We start from the raw sequence: 24,528 nt of genomic DNA, 5'->3' as shown, positions 1-24,528 counted from the left end.
TTCTGATGCCCAAACTTCACCTCCTTAGGGGGATCAGCCCCTCCAAAGCCCCGGGAGACCCTGATGCCGGGGACCCCCCACCGCAGCACACCAGGGCCCACGCCGATCCCGGGAGAGACCCTCCCTTCCAGGAGGCCAGCTAAGCACCTCTGCAGGCGCGCAAAGGGAGGAGGGCCAGTCGCAGCTCTCCGTCTTTCCCGCTGGAACAGCGGGCGCTAACTGCTCCGTGGCCCTGCTCAGCGAGCGAGGACGGGGCCCCGACGGGCGGGGAAACCGAGGCCCAGAGAGGCCACTAAACGCCGCTGCTTCTCGCCCTCCGTGGCCCCGCCGCGCGGGGAGGGGGCGCTCAGGAGCCCAGCTTAGTGGCCGTGCCTGCGTCTCCCTCACAGTGAGCTGAGACCGTGCGGGGGCCTCTCCCGGCCCCAAGTTCCGGCCTGTGGAAGGGGAGCGCCTCTGGGCCGGCCTGGGGGGCAGAGGGCGCCCCCGGGCCTGGGGCTGCAGCCGCGGGCCCCTCCTCCGCCCCAGGCCGCCCTCGGGCAGCCCCAGGCCCTCCCTCGGCTCACCTCTGCATGCGCTCCTGGAGCTCCCTCTGCTTGCGGATCTCGGGGAACTGCTTCTCGTAGTACTCGCGGACCTTGCTCTCCTTGGCGCGCCGCCGGGGGTTGTTCTCGATGCGCTCCACCTTCTTCTCCCAGGCCTCCATCAGCTGGTCGTAGCGCTGGCAGAACTTCTGCTCCTGGGGCCGGGGCGAGAGCGGGGCGGTGAGCGGGCTCCGGGGGCGCCTCCGAGAGGGGCCCGCGCCCGGCTCACGGACAGACGGACAGTGGCGAGCCAGGCCCTCCCCATCCCGCTCCCCGGGAGCCTCGCCCCGGGGGACGGGGAGACCCCCGCCCAGGCCCTGCTTCTTGCCCGGCCTAGCCCTGGGGGCTCACTCACCCACTGCTTCCGGGCATGGTTCCTCCTCTTAAAGTACAGGATGAGCTTCTTCCGCATCGCTTGGTTTCTGCGGGGAGAGAAGAGCCGGCTCGGGTCCCTGGCCCGTCCGTGTCGCCCCCGCGGTGGGGCCAGGCAGGCCCGGGTGTGGGCCGAGAGGAGCCCGCAGGGTGGGCTCCGAGGCCGGGCGGGGGCCGTCCGGGAGCAGGGACCAGGAGGCTGCGTCTGCAAAGCATTCTGCCCCGGAAAGCCGGGGGGGGGGGGCACCCGGCCAGGGGGCGGGCAGCTCCTGAGGCCGCAGCGCGAGTGCCCGCCTCCGGGGCCCAGAGCTGCAGAGGAGGGGCGGGGCCTCCCCCGCAGGGACCCAGAGTGAGGCCCCTCAAAGCAGGAGGGACGGGCCCTGGGAGCCCCGACAAGGCCGGGCGAGGCCTCACCCCTTCTGAGGGGCCCCAGCCAAGGAGGCAGTGAGGAGGGGGCCAGAGTGCCGCCCACGTCGGGGGGGTGAGGGGGCAGGAGCCCTGCCCGGGCCCCTCCCGCTGCTTCTCGGGGGCTTTCCCGGATGCCGGGTCGCCCCCTGCCCCAGGGCTGCGGCCCCCTCCCCCCCAGGGCCGCCGAAAGTCCCAGCTCCTGGGGGGAAGGGACTAGGGCCTGACACAGAGCCTGACATGTGGGGGGCCCTGGCGAGAGCTCACCAACCTCGGGGTGGGCTTTGCCGGGGCATCGTCTGGTGCCCGCTCTCACTCGGGGGCTCCCTGGAGAGGAGTGAGCCCCGAGACAAAGGGAAACCGAGTCGGGACTCACGCCCGGGGCTTCCCGGACCTAACGGTCGGGATGAGAGGTTCCGAGCAGGGACAACTGCGGCCGCCCCGCCCCCCCCGGGCCCTCTCCAAGTGACAGGGAAGCCCATCCAGGCCCCTTTCCCAGCAAGGCCCGAGCCTCTGTGCCAGCGAGTGCCCGCGGTCCCGGGGAGTGGGAGACCAAGGCCCGGCCTGGCAACGCAGATGCTCCGGATACTTACATTTTAATGTTTTCATGATACTGCCTGGTGTCCGAGGGCTGGTTGTACAACGGCTGGAATAAAGGAGAGGGCCAGAGGTCAACAGAGGAGCTGACGCGGCCTCCCGGGGCTCCCTCCCTGCTGCCCAGGCCCCAGACCTCGGCCATGGCCAGAGGCTCAGGGAGGGGCCGGAGATACAAAAGGAAACAGCTCCCAGCCAGGCCCTGGGAGAGTGTGTGTGTGAGTGTGTGATGCTGTGTGTATGATAGTGTGTGTAACAGTGTGTGATTGTATGTGCGTGATTGTGTGCGTGTGATTCTGTGTGTGATAGTGTATGTGTGTGTGTGTGATTCTGTGTGCGTGATTGTGTGTGTGATTGTGTGTGTAACAGTGTGTGATTGTATGTGCGTGATTGTGTGTGATTGTATGTGCGTGATTCTGTGTGTGTGATTGTGTGTAACAGTGTGTGATTGTATGTGCGTGATTGTGTGCGTGTGATTCTGTGTGTGATAGTGTATGTGTGTGTGTGATTCTGTGTGCGTGATTGTGTGTGTAACAGTGTGTGATTGTATGTGCGTGATTGTGTGTGTGTGATTGTGTGATTGTATGTGCGTGATTCTGTGTGTGTGATTGTGTGTAACAGTGTGTGATTGAATGTGCGTGATTGTGTGCGTGTGATTCTGTGTGTGATCGTGTATGTGTGTGTGTGTGATTGTGTGTGTGATCTTGTGTGTGATAGTGTATGTGTGTGATCATGTGTGTGATTCTGTGTGTGTGTAACAGTGTGATTGTACGTGTGTGATTGTGTGTGTAACAGTGTGTGATTTTATGTGCGTGATTGTGTGTGTGTGATTCTGTGTAACAGTGTGTGATTGTATTGGGTTGTGTTGCGGGATTGTGTGTAAAGGTGGGGATTGTATGTGATTGTGTGCGGGGATTCTGTGTGTGTGTATGTGTGTGGGATTCAGGTGATTGTGTTAAGTGGGATTGTTGGGGTGATTGTGTGTTGTGTTTGTGATTGTTTGGGGATTCTGTGTGGATTGTGTGTGTGTGTGATTTTGGCGGATTGTGTACAGTGTGGATTGTAGGGATTGTTGTGTTGTTGTGTGATTTTCGCGTGATTCTGTGTGATTGTGTTAACAGTGTGGGATTAAAGGTGATTGTAAAGTGTGATTTTGGTGATGTTTGTGTGTGTGGATTTGTGGGATCTTGTGTGAGTTTGTGGTGAAATTTTTTTTTTAACATGATTAAATTGGGTATTTGTTGTTTAACATTTATTTTTTGGGGATTGTGTGGGTATTCTGTGTGATTGTGTTTGTGTGTGATCATTATTGTATGTGTGGATATGTAGGGCGGATTGTGTGTGTGATTGTGTGTGTGTGTGAAAATGTGTGTGAGTGATGTGTGTGATTGTGTGTGTGATAGTGTATGTGTGTGTGATAGTGTGTGATTCTGTGTGTGTGATTGTGTGTGTGTGTGTGCGCGCACGCACTGTGTTCCCTCACAGACACACATCACAAGCACACACACACCCACAGTCTCTGGGGGCCCCACAGGCTCCTGGGCTCGAACCCCAGTGCTGACACGACCTGCGGAGCCCCCCAGGGAGGAAGGGGCCCTGCTCTGGCAAGCTCCAGCCCTGTGGCTCAGGGCCGGGGATGCAGAGACTGGACGACCCGCCATCTGCCCTCTCAGCTCCCACCCACTGGGGCCCCTCCAAAGCCTGTGGGGCCCCCTCGCCGGCTCGGGCCCACCCTGCCCTCTACTTCCCACTTTGGGGGGGAGGAAGGGAGGCCACTGGGCCAGCTCACAGCCCCCAGCCAGCCCAGCCTCCAGGCTCCTCCTGGACCTTCTCCCTCCCCACGGCTGCCCTTGATGCCCCCCATCCATCTCCCTCGGTCCCTGGGGCCCCAGGCACTCAGAGGCCCAGCCTGGCACATCCTCCCCCTTCTCCGGCCACTGTGCCTGCAGCCAGTCTGGCTCTGTCCGGACGCCTCCCACCCCCCCAGACACCTACAAGGACTCCCCCTCACCCCCAGCCTCGCCCCCTTTCTCTCCCAAGGAAGGATGCCTCCATTCTGCGTTTCCTCCATCCCACCCACTCCTCAGTCCCGGCAGTCTGGCTTCCGCCCACCCACTCGTGGGAAACTGTCTCCAAGGTTTGCCCCAAGTTTCCCAAGGGGCCCCCCTTGGCCGGTTGGGGGAACCCCAAACCCCCAGGCCTCCCCGCTGGCAGCGGCCCCCCGGGCCCCTCACCCTCCCCCCTTGCCCAGCCCGCTGCCCGCTGGAAATCCTCCTGCCTTACGGTCCATGGGAGGCCCGCGCCCTGAGAACAGGCCCCGCTCCCAGGGGTGCCCCCCCAGCCTGATCAAGGTGCCCAAGCACGAGGAGGATGGAAACGTGCCTGGGAGCGCCGCCCACCTGCAACCTGCCCAGGACTGCTGGGGGAGGGGCGGGGGGCAGGGAGGGAGAACAGCGCGGGGGCTGAGGTGAGCCCCGATGTCTCTGCGGCTGCTCCAGGCCGGGGCCTGGCCTCCCCTCCCCGGGGGGGCAGCGAGAAGGGGGAGCATTGACGTGTCTCTGTCTCTCCCCCCGTGTCTCTGTCTCTCCCCCCCCCCGTGTCTCTGTCTCTGTCTCTCTCCCCATGTCTCTGTCTCTTCCCCCCCCGTGCCTCTGTCTCTCCCCCCCCTCCCCCCGTGTCTCTGTCTCTGTCTCTCTCCCTGTTCCCACAACCGTCCCTCTCGTCTCCGTTCTGATAACGCAGGGATTTCTGGCCGGACTCGGCTCTCGCCTGGGCCTCGATCCTGTGTCACCGACTGCCTCCCGGGCACCTCACCCGGAGGGGGCTTGAGACCCCGTGGGCTTGCCTGTCCCGGGAAGAGCTCCTTGCCCTCTGCCCCGCCCGGCCCCCCTGTGGTCTGTTCCAGGCTGACGACCACGTCCCTCCCGGACTCCCCGCCTGTGCTCCCGCCTGTGCTTCCTCCCGTGCTCCCGCCCGTGCTCCTGCCCGTGCTCCTGCCCGTGCTCCCGCCCAAGTGCTCCTGCCCGTGCTCCCGCCAAAGTGCTCCTGCCCGTGCTCCCGCCCGTGCTCCTGCCTGTGCTCCCGCCCAAGTGCTCCTGTCTCTCTCACAAATCCGAGTAGTCTCTCCCTCTCTGAGCCCAGACCCCAGCCCCCCTCCCCCCCAGCTCCAGCTGCCGAAGTCTCGGCCCTGGGCTGGGCGCCCCTCGGCCCCGTGGCTCCCTATTGCCCTTCCAAGTCCGACCAAAGCCGTGGTGCTTGCAGAGCCACTCGCGACGTGGGCGCAGCCTAGCTGCCGCCCCCTGGCCGGGGGCCCGCCCGAGGCGCCCTGGGGGGCCCTGACCTCCCGAAACGTTCGGCTCAGGCCTCGCTCTCCACGTCCGACCTCCCCCCGGGCCCTCCCCCCGCGCAGCCGCGGCCCCCTCCCCCAGCTGCCTGCAGGGACGTGTGGAGGCGGGGGCTGCCCTCCCCCTGTCACAGTGGGCTTTCCCTGTGCCGGGCACACAGTAGGTCCTCCCCAAATGCTCGCATTGATCGGCACACAGGCTCACGATCCCCAGCTTCTTTCAGCCCGGCCAAAGGTGCGCGCCCCCTCCTCTCGGGTCCCTCCCTGGGTGTCCCCCCGGAGAAGCGTGCAGCTTTCTGGGTGAGCGAGCGGGCAGCTCCTGGCGCACAGTGGGAGCTTAGGGCCCGCCGGGGCTCCCTGCCTGGCTTCCGGAGCGCCTCAGCCCCGGCCCCGCGCAGCCTCCCTCCTGCCGGAGGCAGAGGCGAACGCGCAGCTTCCTCGGGCCCCCTCCCAGCCGGGGAGCCCCGCCGAGGCCCCAGGGAGCGGGGGTCTCCGGGGCGACGCAGGAGGGCCCGGTGGGGAGCCGGGCGCCACCGCCCCCCCAGAGCTCGGCTCAGAGACGGGGGTTCAGTGGGGAGCGCGCAGGCCTGGGCGGAGGACCGTGATCCCGCGGAGGCTGCCGGGCCTCCCCGGGCCTCAGTTTCCCCTCCTGTAAGGTGCACAAGTCGGAGCCCCGGCCTCCAAAGCTGAGCGCCCACGGCCCCGTCTCCACAAGGGCCCCTTTGGGGCTGCCCTCGGCCCTCCCGCAGGCCGGGACCGGCCCGTCCTGCCGCCCCTCCCCGGGCTCCCCCCCGCTGGGTAATCCGCGCGGTGGTTACGGGGGCGCCAGAAACGGCGCTCGCGGGCTCTAGGCCCCACCGAGCCCCCCCCCCAGCGCTCCCACGCAAGGCTTGAGACACGCGCGCACTCCCTCACGCGCCCACCCCCCCCCTCGCAGCCCCCGCCCCGCACTCCCCCTTACCAGCTCCACTTGGGGGCCTAGGCCTTCCAGGATCCTGTGGGCGGCTTCCGCTTTCTTCTGTGGAAGGGGGAGAAGAGAGAGGGATAAACGGCCGGGCTCAGAACTGGGCCGAGGCTCGTCCCCGCCCCCCGGCCCAACCCCCACGCCCCCTCACCTGGGCGGCCAGCTCAGCGGCCCCCCGCCCCCCAGTCCTCCCTCCGCGGCCTTCCCTGTGCTCCTCCGTCACCCCCATCCCTCTGGAGAAGTCACCGGACCCAACCGCCGGCCCTCCCCCTCCCCTCAACCCCGTGCTCCCTGCGCAGAAGCCGTGCTCCCTGGGCCTCTCCCTCTGCCCGGCCCGGCCCCGCTCACTCCTCCCGGGAGGAGGCTCCGAGATGTTGGACACTGACCTCGGGGCTGTCTGAGGGAGGGCGGGAGGGCGAGGGGGGGGCGAGGGGGGCACAAGCTTAAGGGCGTCAGAGGGAGGGAGGAGCAAGAGGAACAGACAGAGGAGGAGGGGGAGGGGAGGGAGGGAGGGAGGGAGGGAGGGAGACAGAGGCAGAGAGACAAAGAGAGAGACAGAGAGACACAGAGAGACAGAGAGACAGAGGCAGAGAGGGGAGCAGGGATGGGGGAGGGAAAGAGAGAGAGATGGAGAGACAGAGAGAGAGGACAGACTCCCTTTCTTGAACTTTGTGACTTAATCGTCATGTGATTCTTCCCAAGCTGCCCTGGGTACCCCCCCGCTCCCCTCCCCCCAGCTTATTAGAAAACAGGAACATGGGCGATAACAGGCTCCTTGTCAGTGGCTAAGTGAAGGGCACCGCGTGGCAGTCAGTCCGTCTGTCTGAGGTGCCGCCTGAGCAGGGGCAGCTGACAGCTCTGAATAAAAGCCCCCACTGTGCGGGCACAGATGCCCCTGCCAGCAGGGCTGGAAGTGGGCAGCCCCAGCAACATGAAGAGCTGAGATCGGGGCAGTGCCACCCATTCAGAAGCCAAGGGCTCATGGGAAGGAGGAGGGAAGGGGAGAGGTCCTTCCTGGCACACAGCGTTCGGGGCCCAGAAAGTTCAGTCTGGTGCTGATTCGGGTGCCACGGCCGCCCAGACGGACGGGCAGACTGCAGGTGGTTGGGCTACAAAAGGAGGGGGAGAAGTTGGGAGACCTCCGTCTGGCACCCTCCGGGCAGGGCCAGGAGCAGCCCAGGGGGCCCACCCCCTCCTCCCACACCTGCACCCCCCCCCAGCACTGGCAGGTGGGCCGAGTGAGCACAGCTGAACCTTGTATCCACCCACTCCTTCACTCAACAAGCCTCGGTCACGAATCTGCTAAGTTCCAGACCCTGCTGCAGCGCAAGACGCACACGGGCAATGACAAGAGCATCTCCTCTCTCAAGGGGCTTACAAGGTATTGGGGGGGAAACCAGGATTTTCTAGCAAGTGAATACAAAGTAACGGGGGACCAGGTCTGGGGGCAGGGGTCGGCAGGATTAGCCAAGGCCGTATCTTCATTAGACTGACCGGCAGCGCGGGGGGAGAGTCCGGGCTGCAGGGGGAGGTCCGTCTATGAAGAGCCCCAGAATCAGTCTTGACCCCAAGTCAAGGAGGCTGGGATCCGTTGGCTGAGTGAGTGGCCAGATCACTGAGGCTGGGAAATCTGGGGAGAGGGGCTGGGGCTCCCAAACACATGACTAACGATAAGTGAATAATACAGAATGGCTGACACTCAGGCTGCTTTATGACGGTCCCACAGCTACCTCCAGCAAGATTAGAACTCAGTTCTCGGGCCCACTGGTGATGCTGTTTCAGAAGGGGCTCAACCTATGAGCAAAACCGAAAAGTAGCTCAGTGGGTGAGCAGGGGTCCGTGCGGCTGAGCCGGGGGACAGGCTGGGGAGGGGCAGTGGCAGGTAAAGGGCCTTGTGAGACCAAGGCCAGGTCATCGGTGAGGACGGGGCCAGCCAGCGGCCGGTGTCAGCATCAGACTGTGGCTGAGAACAGGGAGCAGCTTGGGCGACCCGGGCAAGGTCGGAGGGCAGCCGTGGCTCCATCTGGGCTGGGACTCAGTCTGCCACAAAAACGTTCCCAGATCCCGGCTTAACAAGTCCTGGCCCAGACAGTCTCTGAGGTCCCCTCGTGGACAGCCTCTCACCCAGGACTTCAGGCTGCGGGTGAGCGCCCCAGACAACCGTGGGACGGCGAGCCCGCCCGCCTGGCCCTCCGCACCCTGGTGCCTTAGTGTCTGCCACCTCAGCCGGGGCACGAGGAGGGGGCTCACCTGCCCTGATGACCCAGCCCGGAGCCCCTGCACGCACCACTGCTCACAGAGGGGCTGCGGCTCCGGGCCCAGCTCAGGGCCGAAGGGAGCAAGGGAGAGCAGGAGCCACGGCTTCCACGGGCCGGCTGAGGTCGAAGTGAGCGTGCTCCAAATGGGGCAGAGCCGAACACCAATGCTTGCGGTAACAGGCTAGGCGGCAAGCCTTGGTCAGGAGGACCTGCTGCAGACCGTTCCCGAGGTGGGTCCCTGGGCCAGTCCTCTGATGTCCCTAGCCTGCTTCCTCATCAATTAGGGGGTTGGGCTCCATGACCTCTGAAGTGATGGCCACATGAAGTCCTCTCACTCTCTGGGCCCCAGTTTCCTTATCTATAGAATTAGAAGTTAAAATAAAAGAAAAGTGGTTCCCCACATGCGAGCCACTTCCTTTGGGCTTCAGGACCTGACGAGTCAGTGCAAAGATCTTTGGGAATGCGCATACACCCTAGTCCTTTCCTCACCGCCATGACATCAGTGGTCCCACCCTCCCTGCAGCTGCTCTGGCACCATCTCCCTCACCTCCCAGATTCGGTCTCTTCCCAAATCCTGCCGATACCAGCTCCATCACAGCTCCTGCACACGTCTCCTCCCGCTTCCCCCCAGTCACAAGGACACCAACGGGTCCTCCTACGGAGATATGGGAGTCGCCTCCAAGCCTCTCCACAGTGACTGTCCCATAGGAGTGCCAGGTCCCCGAGGCACAACCCACAGCACTGCACTGGCAGCTCCCTGACTCTAAAATATGACTTCCTCTCTCTGCCATTTAAAACCCTTCACGATCTGGCTCCAAATGAACATTTCAGGCCGACATGCCATCGCTACCCACGGCCAAGCTGGCACAGCCGCTGCATCCCACAAGTAACATTCCACCACCTGCCTCGGTTTACGGTCTGGCCCCGTGTCTGGAATGATCCCCCCTCCTTTCTTCAGCCTCTTCCTGTCTAGAAACTTGAGGATTAAGAGGCCTTTTCCAATGAAGACATAAAAGAATAAAATAAAAAAGAAAGTGGCCGATTATGTAGCATCTATGAGAGATGGTGGATGGATCTGTCAGATATTGTACTGGTACCTATATAATGTCAAAAGACCTAGGGAAAGGACGTTAGCACATCAAGAATAGTCTTTATCACGGATTTGTGGAAGGATATTGATGCAGCAACAAGTGTTATGCAGAATAAAATAATTTAGAATATTTAGAATATTTCTGTGTACTTTTACAAGGCATATATATCTGATACTGGAAATTACTGTAATTTTAAAAAAGGGATGAACTGAAAGAATGAAAAAATAAAAAAAAAACTCTAAAATAGAATGTCAATGTCTTGAGAACAGGCATTGTTTTGTTTTTCTGCTTGAATCCTCAGCACTTGGTAATTGCCATTCATAATACATACATTTAATAAATGCTTATTAAATAGAAAGAAAAGAGGCCTTTTCCAAATCTACTATTTGGCAGTAACGGAGAGAATTTGGAACTTAACATCTTAAAAAAAAATCAATGTTAATTTTTGTTAAATGAAAAGAAAAAGAGGCTTATTAGCTAGCTATATTAACTTTGGCTGACTCACTACATCTCCCTGAGCCTCGGTCTCCTTATCTGTAAAATGGGTAGAGAGATAGCTAAAGCATGAATTACGCATATTTTGCCAGACACTGTGCTAAGAGATGGAGATAATAAACTAAACCAAGAGCCCGGTGGTATAGTGGATGGAGAGCAGCGGCCGGTTGGCAAGACCAGATTCAAATCTAACCTCAGAAACATAACAACTGCGTGAAAGATGGCAGACAATTATGCTGGGTTTCTCAGAATAAGGGTAACACAGTCATATTAAAAAACCACACTGCCAGTGCATGCTCCGAGGCACTCCCTTTGGCCCGCGAGAGGAGGAAGCCAAGGTGCTCTCTGCCCTCTGAGGGTGTTCTGGGCAAAAGCACCCCAGCGTCACTCAAGTGACCCGGTAATTCTCAGCGCCCATGGCAGCTCTTCTCGGCAGATGTCAAGCGGCTGCCTCTAGCCAGAAATCTCATGATGCTCAATGAAAAGCTGCAGCCCCTAAGGGCCCAGCCAGTCCTGCACTGAGAACGTGAGCGAGCCGTCCTGCAAGCTCCCCCTCTTACCCCCACCCCTGCTCCCTTTGAGACTAGCCTGGTACCCGACCCTGTAACAGAACAAGACAGCTTGGTCAGTTAAGCTGGTGAAACATCAGGAGTGCAAAGGAAGCCAATTATCATGAAATAATGGCGAGGGGGTGCCCTGTCAGAGCTCCCAGGTGCTCTGAATCTGCCCCATTAGGAAGCCTGCTTCCCACAGAAAGCCTTCCTGCCCAAGCACTGAGTTCTCAGGGGCTCAATCACCTTAAACAGCCTCATGTCTCCTAAGCTGCACGCCTGGTGTATCCTGGGTACTCGCCCCCCACCCCATCCCCAGCACTCGGCACAGGGCCTTGTGGGTAATTCACTTTAAAACCTTTATTGCATTGACCAGAATTAGCCTTCAGAGGAGCGCTTCCTTGGGGGGCAGTCGGGACCTTTTCAGAGAAGGGCAAGAAGAGATCCAGCTAAAAGCCAGGTGTCTGCATTCAAGGTCAATGCTTTACAAAGGCCTTTTCCCAATTGATAAGTCAACCAGTCAGTAAGTATTTATTAAGTGCCTACTGTGTATTGAGGATGACACCCAAAAGGTCCTGTGTTCTACCAGGGATAGAGCAAGAACAACAGAGACCCCCCCCCCAAAAGGGAACATGGGGAGAAGCAGGGGTGGCCTCCTTCAGAGTCCCAAGATTTAGAATCTGGGCTCCGCCCATGACTGTTTATTTAATGTTCTGATCGCTCTATTTCGGAATCATTGGTTAATTTATTTGATGCATTTACAAGCATGGTCTTTAAAGGGGTTTGAGGGCCTGACCCCCACAAGGCAACGACCCCTGCTCCAGAGGGTGTGCAGCCCTCACGTTTCCGGGCCTTCCCCCTGCAAGTTATGTCCCATTTCTCCTGCTTCCTCGTCTGCAGTAGTTTGCACACCCTCTCCCCGGGGAGACTGTGAATTACTTAAGAGATGAGACTGGCTCACAACAGGCGATTAATAAATGCTTGTGAATGACTGGCTGGCAGAGGACGAGGGGCTGCCCCACCCCAAAGCGAGCACCCACGATTCAGTCACGTTGTGTGCCGTCGCTTGGAGCGAAGACATCCTCCATCTCCTACTGCTCACCACCATCCACCTGAGTTATAATCCTGGCCTCTCTTCCCAGGATCTACTGGCCAAAGCAGCGCCGGGGCCCTCCGCGTGGCCCTTGGAGACACTGGCCCAGGCAGCCCCTTACGCTGCCTCCAAACGTTAGCCGTTGTTAGGCACATTAGAAAGCATCTGAAAGATGGAGGGGAGAGATGCTCCCTGGGGGGTCGGCTCCCAGGCCTCAGACCCGGAAACGAGAGGCTTTCTGTCCCGTGTCGGAGCCGGGTCCCAAGGCTGGGTAGCACGGTGCCCTGAGTGCGAGGGTCAGTCTGTGGACGGGCTGGTTCCCAGGACACCGACTGTAAGAAGCTGAGCAAGTCGCAGGGACTCGAGCCAACTTCTGAGCAAAGGACAGGGACAATGGGGGCTTCAGGGCGGCCCTGGAAGGGGGCAAAGCCGTGCGAGGCTACAGGACAAAGCACAACGCGGCCTCGGTGCCCCCTGCGCGGGCTAAGAGACGCCTCCCCCCAGAGGGGAGAACAGGCCCGGAGGGACACTCTCAGGCCCGGCGGAATGGGAATGCCGGCCAGGCCGGGGAGAAGGCCGGGGAGAAGGGCCGGGAGAAGGGTGAGCCCCCCCTGCAGCAGGAAGCGTTTGCCTGTTTACAGAGGGCAGCCCGGAGGGCGGCTGGGCCGGGGTCAGGAAGGCCTGTCTCCCCTCTCGGCCTTGCCATCTGCCTCTGAGAAATGGGCCTGACTCGCGGGCCGTGGTGAGGCTCAGCTGACTGCAGGGGGCTTTGCGGCCCTCAAGGCTCTCCGGCTGCTCCACAGGCACTGAGGACAGTGATGAGAGCTGGGGATCAGGGAGGGGCTGCCGGGGACCCTGCGGGGCTTCCCTCAGGCCTCTCCAGCAGACCCCGGGGACCCCAAGGGGGGAGCCCCCGCTGGCCGGGGCCCCTGCAGCCAAGAAAGCTCTGGGTCCGGAGCCAGCCCGCCGACCGTGGGAGCTCCGCACCCCGCTTTTCCCCTCTCCCGGAGACGCCTCTGGGCCCAGGAGGACCTGCTGGCTGCTATGGGGCTCCTGGAATGTCACTTGGGGGCCGCCCCCGCCTTCTCTTGCTCCCCGGGCACAAACCCTAAGGTGCCACAAGTGCCAGCCATTGTTACATTACAGAGGCTGACGGGGGGCTTGCCTGAGGCCCCGCCCGATGCCTGGCATACAGCAGGCGCTTATTAAAGGTACAGTGGGCCCTCTGGAGCTGACAGCACTACCGCAGCCTGCCTGGCTCTGAACAAGCTCCACGTTTGAGGAAGGAGCCCGGGGCATCAGGGTGCTTAGCCTAGAGACCGTGGGGGCTGGGATGATGAAGCAAGAGCTTCCCTCGGCTGGAAAACTGCCCCATGTGGTGGAAACAGCAGGGGCACCGGAGTCCCTGGAGCCGAGTGCGAATCCTGACCTGATCCCTTAAGTCCCCTCATTTCCCTCCTCTGTAAAAGCAGGGCTTGGGCCTCCTTGCCGCCCGGGGCTCTGGAGCTGTGTCTCGGGGGCTCCCAGAGATCTGAAAAGCGGGGCACGGAGCCCCCACCCTCAGCAGAGAGCCGGGAGCGGCCCGAGGGTCAGCGCCGCCCGGGGCCGTGCGCCCATCGGCTGTGGATGGCTGAGCTCTTCCCAGAAGGCCTTGGGAGAGCCGCTGCCGCCTCCAGAGAGAGCCCAGGGCCTGCAGATGGATGCGCTATTTCCGCCTTCTTTCTTTCTATCGTGGGTTTTTTTGATCCGAGTCCCCTTTTATAACGTGACGAGTATGGAAACAAACAGGCCGCGCTCGGCCGCACAGGTAGAAAGACTCGGGGCGAGGGCAGGGAGAGGATCCGGACGGCAAAACTCTAAAAGTCCAAGGTGACAGTTTGCTTCTGCACGTGGCATGGGGGGAATAAGCCGGGAGGAGGGGCAAACGCGCCGCCACTCGCCGGCTCCCCGACCCCGAGGTGCTGGCGGGCAGATCTCAGGGCTTTGGCGCACTTGGATGGGGGAGACGGGGGAGACGGCCCACCTGCGCTCAGCGACCACGGGGTTCTCCGAGTTGCACTTAAGGATACGATTTAAAGAAGCCCCAGATCCCCCCCCCAGCTGTCCGCCCACATCTCAAGAGAAATCAGCCTGAACCCCCAGTTTGAGGGGTCACGGAACCCCAAGGCTAGAGCCGGCCCTGGAAGGGGGCCCAGGGCAGGCGCCTCATTTTACAGACGAGGAAGGTGGGGCCTGAGGAGGCCGGGACCCCAGGGCCCAGTCCGCGCTCTCCGCCCAAGCAGCGCCTGTGATTCGTGGGGGCCTTGGAAACGCCAGCACCGACTGGCAGAGGAGGGGCCGGCCGGGCGGGGCGGAGGCTCTCTCTTTGCCCTTGCCCACTGGCGCTGGGGGCCTGCTGCGAGGCCCCGGTCAGATGCTATTCCTGCCCGCCCACCCACTCCCTGCCCCCAATTCTTTTTTTAGTTGATTCTTTAAACACAAAAAAGAGGAAGAAGAAGAAGAGCTGGGGCAGAGATGAGGAAACTCGGGCTATTTTGAGAAAGCGGATCTGAGACGAGAGGGAGGGCGGTCCTCTGGAAGCCTTCCAGCCATTCCCAAGTGCCAGGCCCGGGGGCCCGTGGAAACTCCGGCCTTGTGGCCTACAAGGGCCAGGCCCAGGGGGAGAGAGCCCCGAACCCTCACTTGAGGACAGTGGGGAGCCCCCCACGACTGCCTCGTGCACAGCGAGAAAGCTGGTATGACCCTGGGGGCGCCAGGATGTCCCTAGCCCATGCCAGGGTCACTGAGGGCACAGGAGGAGGACGTGACCCCCGGGATGGGGAAGGTCATGCCAGCCCCCACTCTGCCCGTGGGCATACTCCCGACGCCAGCCCTCTCACTGACTGACAAGCAGGACGGGAGGGCCCCCACGGGGGGCCCCCACTTCTCCCAGGCGTCCTCTAGATGGGGCTGTGACCCCAGGGACCCAGGGAAGGAGCCCCGGAGGAGCCCCATCGTCTCCCTCGGCTGCCACCATTTACCCACCGACACCCCTTCTCTTCCTTCCGAGCCCCATCAGAAGTCACTCAGGACAAGGAGGCTGCCGAGACAGACGCTGAGAGCGCAGGGCGAGGCCTGGAGTCGGGGAGACCCGGCTCTCTACCTGTGTGCCCCTGGGCAAGTCACATCATGGCGGCCAGCCTCTGTTTCCTCAACTGTAAAATGGGGCCATAATGGTCGCCAGAGTTGTGGTGGGGATCAAAGCAACTGGGATTAGTATAAAGTACCTAGCACAGTGTGAGATATACAGCAGGCGCTAGATAAATGTTTATTCCTTTCCCTACGGCTCCCTCAACCAACCAGCAAGCATTTATTAAGTGCCAGCCGTGCGCTAAGGATTGTGCTAGAGCCTAACGGATGAATGACCAGATGGAAGGTCCAGACATTTGCTAGCTGTGTGGCCCCTCCCCTAGGCAGCCCCTCAGTCTTTCTGCCTCAGCTTCTTCTTCTATAAAATGGGGCAAGAATAGACCTTATCGCACACACATTAAACCGAGTGAAATCGCGGTGCCATCTAAATGTGAGCAGCAGCTCCCCCTTATTCATGCGAGGGGCCGGATCTGCCGCAGGAGGAGGGCTCCGGGACGAAGATGACCCAAGCCCAGTTCCTTTCAGCAGCAGCCAAAAGCCTCAGGGTGCGGGGATTCCCACGACTCCTGAGCCAAAGAGCAGAGCCAAGAGCTCACTTCTGAGGACGTGGCCTGGGCGCCGGGCACCCCTTTGCCAGGCTGAGAACAAGGCCACGCTGGTCCCCACATCAGCCCTCGATGGAACCGCAGGCTCACTGCCCCCGGGCCCGCCCAACAAGGGGCATCACCCGAGGGCTCCGGGCACCGTCCAGGGTCAAGGGCGCCGTCCAGCTGAGGGACGAAGCCGAGGTTGCCCCTCAACAAGCAGCCCACGGCCAGGCCGGGAAGCAGGACTCCCCTGGCTCCGTCGCCGAGCCCCCTCCTCTGCACTGGTCGGGGGGTGCCCCCGGCCCCTTCTCCCTGAGGGAGGGCAGCCGCTCCCCCTGGCTCGCCCCGTCCCCTCCCTCTGACCTGCCCCGTCCGTAGTCTCCTGGAGGCCTGTGACCTCCCCTCTGCTCCCCCATCTCAGCCCCAGAGGGACCATCAACGGCCTGGCCCCTTCCCAGGGACTGGGGCTACGCCAGTAACCCAGAGGCAGCAGCCCCTGCCGGCCCGCTGCCCCTTATCACAAATCTCACACACACACACTCACTCACACACACACATGCACGCACACACACACATGCATGCACACACACTCTCACACACACACACTCACACTCATGCACGCACACACACACATGCACACACACTCACATGCACGCACACACACACTCACACACATGCACGCACTCCCACACACACTCACATGCACGCACACACACACACACACATGCACGCACTCTCACACACACATGCACGCACACACACTCACACACATGCACACACACTCACATGCACAAACACTCACACACACTCACATGCGCACACACACACACACACTCACACACACACACACACACACACTCCAGGTGACCGCCGGCCGCTCGGGCCCCAAGGCCTCAGGGCCTCTGTCTGCACTTTCTCTTTCTGCAGAGGCTCCCATGCGGACCAGAAATCCTTCATGAGCAGGAATTGTGAGGCTGCAGCAGCCAGACACAAGCATCTAGTAAGCGCCTGCTGTGTGCCAGGCACTGGGGGTCCATCAGGCCCTGCCCTCGAGGAGCCCCCAGACCTAATGGGAGGGAGGGAGGACGTGACCAGCCCTATACAGACAAGGGTGTGAGGGCGGGCGGAGGATGGGCTCCATCCAGCAGCAGCACTTACGGTCCCGCCCCCGTTTCTCCCAGGACGCAGGGCCCTGACCAAGCCAAGGCACGGGGGACTTCCCCAGAACCCTCCCCCCCAATTCAAGGGCTCTCCCAGAGTTGGGCCAACAGGGGTAGAAGGAAGTCCCGGTGCCAGCAGGGGAGGGGGCAGCGGAGCCCCCGGGGGGGGGGGGGACAGACAGCCCCTGAGCCCAAGGGGAGAGCTCCCAGCCCCTCCCCCAGGGCCCGGCCCACTTACTCGGTTCTCATCGTAGATGATCTGGACCAGGCTGCGGTGCTTGGACTCGATGGGCGGGGGCGACACCGGCTTCTCGGGCTCCGGGGGCTTGGCGGCCTCCTCTTCCAGCTGTTGCTACAGACACACGGAGGGAAACGGAGGCTGAGCGTCTGGGGAGCACACGCGGCTGGCAGAAGTGCCCCCTTCCTCCTCCCGCCGCCCTCCTCCCAGCGAGGAGGAAGTGAAGCCGCTACCCATTTCCTATGAGTCATGGGGGACTCAGATGGGAGATAAGCCCGGGGAGGACCACAGAGGCGCGTCCACGGCGACCCTGGGAAGAGTGATGCCAGCTCCGAGGGGAAGGGGAGCCCGGCCCCAGAGAGGCTCTCTCCCACTGCAGGGGAGCGGCTCAGGCCTTCCCCACCCCGAGGCCTCCCGAGGCCTGCTGGGAGCCGGACCAGAGCCCGGATGTAGAACCCAGACCAGAGCCTGGATGGAGAATCCGGACCAGAGCCAGGACCAGAGCCCGGATGTAGAACCCAGACCAGAGCCAGGACCAGAGCCCGGATGTAGAACCTGGATGTAGAACCTGGACCAGAGCCCGGATGTAGAACCCGGACCAGAGCCAGGACCAGAGCCCGGATGTAGAACCTGGATGTAGAACCTGGATGTAGAACCCAGACCAGAGCCCGGATGTAGAACCTGGACCAGAGCCAGGACCAGAACCTGGACCAGAACCCGGACCAGAGCCAGGACCAGAGCCCGGATGTAGAACCTGGATGTAGAACCCAGACCAGAGCCCGGATGTAGAACCCGGACCAGAGCCAGGACCAGAGGCCGACCGGTGCTTCTCCCTTTGCTTCTGCTCGGGCCGCTGTCTTTTGCAGCGCGGCTCATATGGAACCGTGTCTTGCATGACTTCCCATGTCTAATGGATGTGAGACTCTCGCCTTCTCAAGGAGGTGGAAGGGGAGAGCTCGGAGCGCAAAGTTTTAGGCAATGGGTGCGAAAGGGTTTTCATATGACCAAGAAAAAAGGAGATTTTGAAGGGCTCCGTAGACATCCTTTCTCCTGCATGTTATAGCGCGAACTTGTAGCGGCTCCCGGCAGGCCTCGGGAGACCTTGGGGCTTGTATCCCTCCCCCTTGGAGGAGGAAGCTGGGCGGAGGGCGCTCCACCAGGGAGCACGCACCCCAGGCCAGAAAGCCCCCCCCCAGCACGAGCTGTGCTCCCCCACGGCTGCTGCAGAGCACCCCTGCACCCGCCCGCCCCCCAGAGCCCCGAAGCGAAGGCCCGGGCTCCGCCCAGCCCCCGCAGGTGGGCGGGTCCCCTGCCTGCCCCCGGGGGCGGCGGGAAGACCGCCCACGGCGGGTTCTGCCCTCCCGGTGTTCTTCTCCCCCCAGAACAGCTGCATTTGGCCATCAACTTCCCATTTGGGAGAAGGCAACCGCGCCCGAGGGGCACAGGAAGGCGGGAGGGCGGGGGCCGTGCAAAGTCCCCCAGGGCCGGAGCCCACCTGGGCCCTTCCCGGGCGGCCCGGGGAGAACGAGACCGGCCAACCAAGGGGGGGGAGAACCTTGAGCCGAGGCTATTCCCCCGGGGGCCAGCCTCACGGGCCCCGGGCCAGTGTCCGATGGGGCTCCCTTCCCCGGCCAGACAGATCCCCCGGGCTTTTTTTCTTCTGAGAAGGGCTCCGAGAACAGGCCCCCCATGAGCCGCTCTCTCTTCTCAAACCCTCCCCCCGTGGAGCTAGGAAGGAAAGCACCTCCCAGAACGTTAGGAAGTTCGGGGGCTCGTGACCGTCCTGATTAATTAGGCCAGAGAGTTTTAAAAAACAGGAAAAAGTCTTGTTTTGGGGGCCCCTTTGGGAAACCACTAAGGCCCCAGAAATCTAATTGCTTTGATGCCCCCGAATTAGCGATCCCCGTGTCTCCCACAGTATAATAAGCGTTTAATCCACAACGGAGGCCCCCGGAAACCCTGCCTGACCGCCAAACCAAGCCCAACAAACCTTCTGAGGGGCCAGGGACCCTGCAGAGGAAAGGGGCCAAAGCCCCAAAGGAGGGGCCCCGCCCGGGGGCTGCCCCCTGGATGCAGGCCCGGAGAACGCAGCCAAGAGCGCTGGGCAAAGTCGGGAAACGGGGAGTGCGGCCCCCGCCCCAGCAACGGCGGCGCCCACCTCGGAGCGGGGCCCAGGGCCAAAGGGGTGGGGTGGGGGGTCTACAGACCCAAAATGGGGGGGGGGGCGAGGGAGTCCTGCCCGGTCGGGGCAGACGCCTCCGGCAGGTTTCTCGCCGTCCTCCAGGGGCACCGGGCAGCCCTGACTGGGCAGGAGGCCAGAGTCTCAAGGCTGAAAATCAGCAAGGGACCCCGGCTCCATTCACAGGCCTGTGGGGATCTTAGGTCTTTTTAGGAAAATGGCCAACAGGTGGCGCTGCTGGACCATCAATGAGCAGCCGGGAAACCCCTGGCATGAGTTTGGATCCTGCCAAGTCTGAGCTGTGCCAGGAGGGCTGACAGTGGGCTCCCCGCCGGGGGGTGTCCACCCCAAAGGGAATGGCCCCAAGGCACTTGGGGCGGCAGAGCACCCCCCAGGCAGGGCAAGAAAAGGGACGGGGGTTTGGGGTGGAAGAGGGGGAGGGGGAAGGAGAAAGGGGAAAGGGAGAGAGAGAAAGACAGAGAAAAAGAGAGACAGAGACCCAGGAAGAGAAGAAGAAAAGAGAGAGAAGAGACAGAGACAGAGACCCAGGAAGGAGACAGAGAGACAGAGAGAGAGAGAGAGACAGAGACAGAGAGACAGAGACAGAGAAGAAAGGGGGCAGGGAGGGAGGAGGAGACAAGAGACGAGACCCAAAAAGAGAGAAGAGAGACAAGAGACAGAGACAGAAGGAGAGAGGGAGAGACAAAGACAAGAGACAGAGGAGCAGGAAGAGACAGAGACAGATAGAGACAGAGACCAGAAGAGAGAAGAGAGAGAGAGACAGAGAGAGACAGAGACAGAGACAGAGAAGCAAGAGAGAGGAGAGAGACAAGAGAGAGGAGAGACAAGAAGAAAAGGACAAAAAGGACAGAGAGAGAGAAACAGAGACAGAGACGAGGACAGAAGAGACAGGAGACAGAGAGACAGGGAGAGACAGAGACAGAAAGAGAGGGGAGAGAAGAGACAGAGACAGAGACAGAGAAAACAGAGAGAGAGAGAGAGAGAGACAAAGAGAGGAGAGAGAAGAAAGGGGGGGAGAGAGACAGAACAAGGGAAGAACAGAGCAGGGAAGAGAGAGAGAGAGACAAGACAGAAACAGAGAGAAAAAAGTGTGGGGGTTTCGAAGGGAATTCTGGACCCCCAGAAATCAAGCCCCTTGCCTTCCCAAACGGAGGCAAGGGAGAAGGAGGGGGTAGGAAGGGCCCCAAGAAAGAAAAGGTGTGGAGAAAGGGGACACCCCAAATGGGGGTTCAGAAAAGGCCCCTTTAACACCCCCCCCCCTCCTCAGGAAGTGGGCGGCCCCTGAAGCTGGAGGCCCCAGGGGGCCTGGGCACCAGCCCTGCCTACTGTTTTTTTAAGGGGAGGAGAAGGGAGGAGGGGGGGCCCACGGGGGGTTTCCAGCCCGGAGCCCGATTTGGGGCCCCTTCCCCCCTCCTTCTTGAGGTGGACCCCGGCCCCTGAAGCTCCCCGGGGCCCCAGGCCCAACCCCTCACCCCCTCCCTGGTGCCCAAGTGGGAGGGGGGGGCGAGAACCGGGTCCGGCCCAGGGGAGAGGGGGAAGAGGAAGGTTTATCCCGGAGGAGGGGGTGAGGGGGGAATGGGGGAGGAAAAATTTGAAAGGGGCGAAGGAGGGGAAAGAAAGGGAGAAGGGGGACCGGAAAGGAGAAAGGGAAGGGGAGGAAAAGGGGACGGGAAGGAGGAAAAGGGGACGGGAAGGAGGAAAAGGGGATGGGAAGGAGGAAAAGGGGACCGGAAGGAGGAAAAGGGGATGGGAAGGAGGAAAAGGGAACCGGAAGGAGGAAAAGGGAACCGGAAGGAGGAAAAGGGGACGGGAAGGAGGAAAAGGGGACGGGAAGGAGGAAAAGGGGACGGGAAGGAGGAAAAGGGAACAGGAAGGAGGAAAAGGGGACGGGAAGGAGGAAAAGGGAACCGGAAGGAGGAAAAGTGGGAGGGAGAAGAGGAGGGAGAAGAGGAGGTAAAGGGAGGAGGGAAGGGAAGGGAAGGGGAAGCCAAGGAGAAGATGGGAAAGGCGAGGGGGAGGAGGGGGAGGGTCTAAGGAGGCCGTGGTGGGAGGGGCTGGGGGTGCGGAGGAGGGGCTGGAGCCCTGCCTTCCTCCGGGTCAGGCTCTGAGCTCCTTCTGGATTTGGTCATAAGTCAGGAACACGGCTGTGCCTCAATTGCCTCATGTGTAAAATCAGATCTTTGGTCTCAAATCTTTACAATCAAGTTCAGCCCCATCAGCAATGCTGAGAACGCAGCCCAGCAGCCGCTGTAAAGTCGGTCCGGGCAATCGTCTGTAAGTGACCAGAGGCCGGCAGGGCAAAGGAGGTGCCTGGGCAGGGAAGGGGAGCTGGGCCGGCCCCAGGGCAGGGGGCTGGGGGGAGGGGGGCTCCTGGGGCCGTGCCCCCAGCCAGCTTCTTCCCTCTCCTCCAGCCCAGACCCAGGGCACAGGGAGCCCTCCCTGCCCGCCCGCCGCCTCCGGTGTCTCATGGGCCAGATGCTGCGTCCCCTCCGTCGGGCCTTGGGCCCAGGCCTGGCAGACACAGCTGCTCCACGATCTCCCCCCCGGCTCCTTGGTACCTCGGGAAGACGAGGCGGCCCAACGCAGGGGTCTGGGACTAGTTGGCGGAGAAGCTCTCTGGGCCGCGCTGGGCGCAGGCTCCTCACCCGGGCCACGTGGTCAGCAGGCCCAGGGGCCTCCAGAGGCCCCCTAAGGCCAGGCCCCAGCCCGACGCCCCGTCCATTCTGGGGGGCATCAGCACGCGGGCCCTGCTCCTCCACCCTGGTCCCACAGACACCGACCGGCCTCCTCTTTGTGGCAAGAATGAGAATACTGGCTGGGGGGTATGGGGGGGCGGACCCCCTTTTGCTCCTGTTCCCTGCTGCACTTCTGTGCCTTCTAGGGCTGCTGGACGGGGACAGGAACTGTGCAGCCTAAAGTCAGGGCTGGGGGCTCCTAGAACAGGGGACACAGCAAGTCCACGGGCCAGAGGGCCCAAGGCAGTGCCCCCAGAACCTGGCTGCAGGAAGGAGTGCCCCCGGGACCTAGGGAGACCCCACCCCGAGATGGAGGCCAGCCCATTACCTGCTTCTTCTTCAGCTTGGAGATCTGCTGCTCCACCATGGTGATCTCCCGGTCCACCCGGTCCATGTTCTGGATCAGCTCTTCCTTGGACAGCCGGGGCGGTAAGAGGTCCAACTCGGACTCAGCGTGGGCGGGGCTCGCCGGCGACACGGGCTCCAGCTTGCCCGCCAGGCTTCGGTCCTGCTGGGGAGGAAGCAGAAGGGAGGGGTCACCAGGGCCGGCCGGGTGTCCGCCCCTGACCTCTGACACCCAGACTGAGCCCCCACATTGCGGAGGAGGAGGAGGGGGCAGAGGCCTGAGAAGGGGATCTCCCACGGCCACCCGGGCAGTCCTGGGGGCCGGCGCGCCTCCCCCTGCCCCCCACCAGGACCCCCTCCCATCTCTGGGCCACGTTGGGGAGCATCCACTGAGCGCTGACCGTCTGCGGGGCACTGGGCTGTCCTGAAAGCAAGTAAGAGCCGAGGGAAAGAAAGGCGGCTTCTGTCCGGAGCGCCCGGGGGACGAGGGGAGGGGATGCGAAGGTGGGGAGGGGTCCAGGAGGGGCCAGGAGCACTGGCTCCTCATCGCCCCCCACACGCCCCGTAAAACAGCAGCAGGAGCACCACCGTCTCCATCGGTCCGAAAGCCCCACACAGAGCGGCCCCGGCCACAGCGGGGACAGAAGGAGCGGAGGCAGCGCGCCCTGTACCACAATGATGCTCATGCCCCGATGCTACAGAGGAGGGCCCCGAGGCACACCCAGGGCCGCCCGGCCGCGAGGGGTCTCCCAGGCCCAGATCCACCCACCAACGAAACTCAAGGCGAGCGTGGGGCAGAATTCCGGGGCGGGGGGAGCACCCACGGGGGGGGGGGGGGGGGGGGGGGGGCAGGCAGAGAGCCAGGCTCTCCCAGGAGAGCGCACCTGGAAGGAGCCTTGCAGAGAGCAAGGGAGAAGGGGAGCACTCCGGGGCCTGGAGGCAGGAGATGAATCTCCCTCCTCCCCAATGACTCCCCGCCCCATAAGACCCAAGTCTCACTTTCCGGAGGCACCTGCTGGAGGGGGCAGCGTGAAGGGACTTGCTCTAAGTCACCGAGGTGTGAACGGCAGAGAACTGCTCAGCCCGGAGCTGGCTCGCTGTAGGCGCCTAACAAGTGCCGAGCGTTTCCATCACGGACCATGTGCGAACCCCAGTTTGTGTGCCGGGCGGCCCCTGGCGCTCGGGGGGCTTACAGCCACAGGGCAGACCGGTGCCGGCACAACAGGGAGGGAGCTGAGAGCCGTCGGGGGCTGGCAGACCCCTGCCCATGCGGGGGGGGGGGGGGCGGCTTCTGGGCCTCGAGGGCCAGGACTCGGAGGGAGGTCACAGGGAGGACAGGGCCAGAAATTGGGGGAGGAGGGAGCATGAGGAGGAAAGAGGAGGACCTCAGTCCAGGACCCAGAGGAGCTTGCCAAAGATGGCAGCGAGCGAGCAGCAGAGGCAGGACTCGGACGCAGCCCCCCGAGGCCAGGCCGAGAAGCCCATGGAGGCCCGGCCCCTCATTCCGGGCAGGCTGCGGTCCCCCGGCCCCGGAGGCTCTGCCCCTTCGTTCCTGGGGGGCCAGGCCGGGAGTGGGGAGAGGACGCCCACGGGTAACCTGAGCCCCGCTCCGTGCCCGGGCAGCTGCTCCTCCGAGGGCTGAGGACACCAGGAGGAGTTCACACCGGCCCTGAGCCCTCCCACGCAGCAGTTGGCCAAGGGAGGACAGAAGGCTGGCATTCTTTTTCAGGACCAACTGGCGTTCCCAGAGTCCTCCAAGAGCCCCATCCTGGCTGTGGGCGACATCCTGTGACTGCCTCCCTCCCCTGGACGCCCGCCAGGAGAGCGGGGGCTCCGCGCCAACGACAGGTGGGCGCCCCCTCCCCCAGCCCCCCGCCAGTCATCAATGACCCCAGTGAGGCTCTGGGCACGAGCTCCCGAGCAGATGCTGGCACGGTGAGGGGCTGGCCCGCGGCGAGCCGCGCTGGCAGCAGCCCCGGGGTGGCGGGCCCAAGAGAGCTTGGATGGGGAGTCCCTGCCAGCTCCCGTCGGCCGCTTGGGCACCGTGCGCACAGCGCTGCCGGGCCGGCCCCCGACCCCTCTCCCGGGCGGGGACACGGGCCCCCTCCTCCTCTCCGGGAAGGGGACGGACACGGCCGGGGTGGGGCACATGGGACCGTCTGAGACCCAAAAGCCGCCCCAGCAGGAGGGAAGAGAGCGGCTCAGACGCAGAACGGTGGGGGAAGGCTGGAGGAGGAGGACGGTTCGCTAGGAAAGGGCTCGGCCCTGGGCCCGGGAGGGGTCTAGGTCCGGCCTGGAGGACAGAGCACGGGAGGAGACACGGGGCCTGGAGGAGCTCCTGCCCGGGGGAGGGCCCGTACGGAGGGTGAAGGCCGGGGGAGGTGGCC

At 62.6% G+C, this 24,528-nt stretch overlaps 1 protein-coding gene across 1 annotated transcript in view; it reads right to left on the bottom strand.

Moving 5' to 3' along the window:
- The window catches only part of NCOR2 (nuclear receptor corepressor 2), a 237,784-nt gene that overhangs the window by 116,381 nt on the left and 96,875 nt on the right, over positions 1-24,528 (bottom strand). Inside the window, exons 8-15 of the mRNA XM_031948456.1 lie at positions 23,882-24,367; positions 23,540-23,779; positions 22,125-22,823; positions 16,862-16,975; positions 6,257-6,313; positions 1,952-2,004; positions 937-1,003; positions 564-736 (exon numbers count right to left, since the gene is read on the bottom strand). Coding sequence (XP_031804316.1) covers positions 564-736; positions 937-1,003; positions 1,952-2,004; positions 6,257-6,313; positions 16,862-16,975; positions 22,125-22,823; positions 23,540-23,779; positions 23,882-24,367 — 1,889 coding nt within the window. The remainder of the gene's footprint in view (positions 1-563; positions 737-936; positions 1,004-1,951; positions 2,005-6,256; positions 6,314-16,861; positions 16,976-22,124; positions 22,824-23,539; positions 23,780-23,881; positions 24,368-24,528) is intronic.

The sequence above is a fragment of the Sarcophilus harrisii genome, chromosome 1 (genome assembly GCF_902635505.1).
Source record: "Sarcophilus harrisii chromosome 1, mSarHar1.11, whole genome shotgun sequence".
Classification (NCBI taxonomy): domain Eukaryota; kingdom Metazoa; phylum Chordata; class Mammalia; order Dasyuromorphia; family Dasyuridae; genus Sarcophilus; species Sarcophilus harrisii.
Note: the sequence above shows the minus strand (reverse complement) of the source record. Positions and strands in the feature narration are given on the sequence as shown.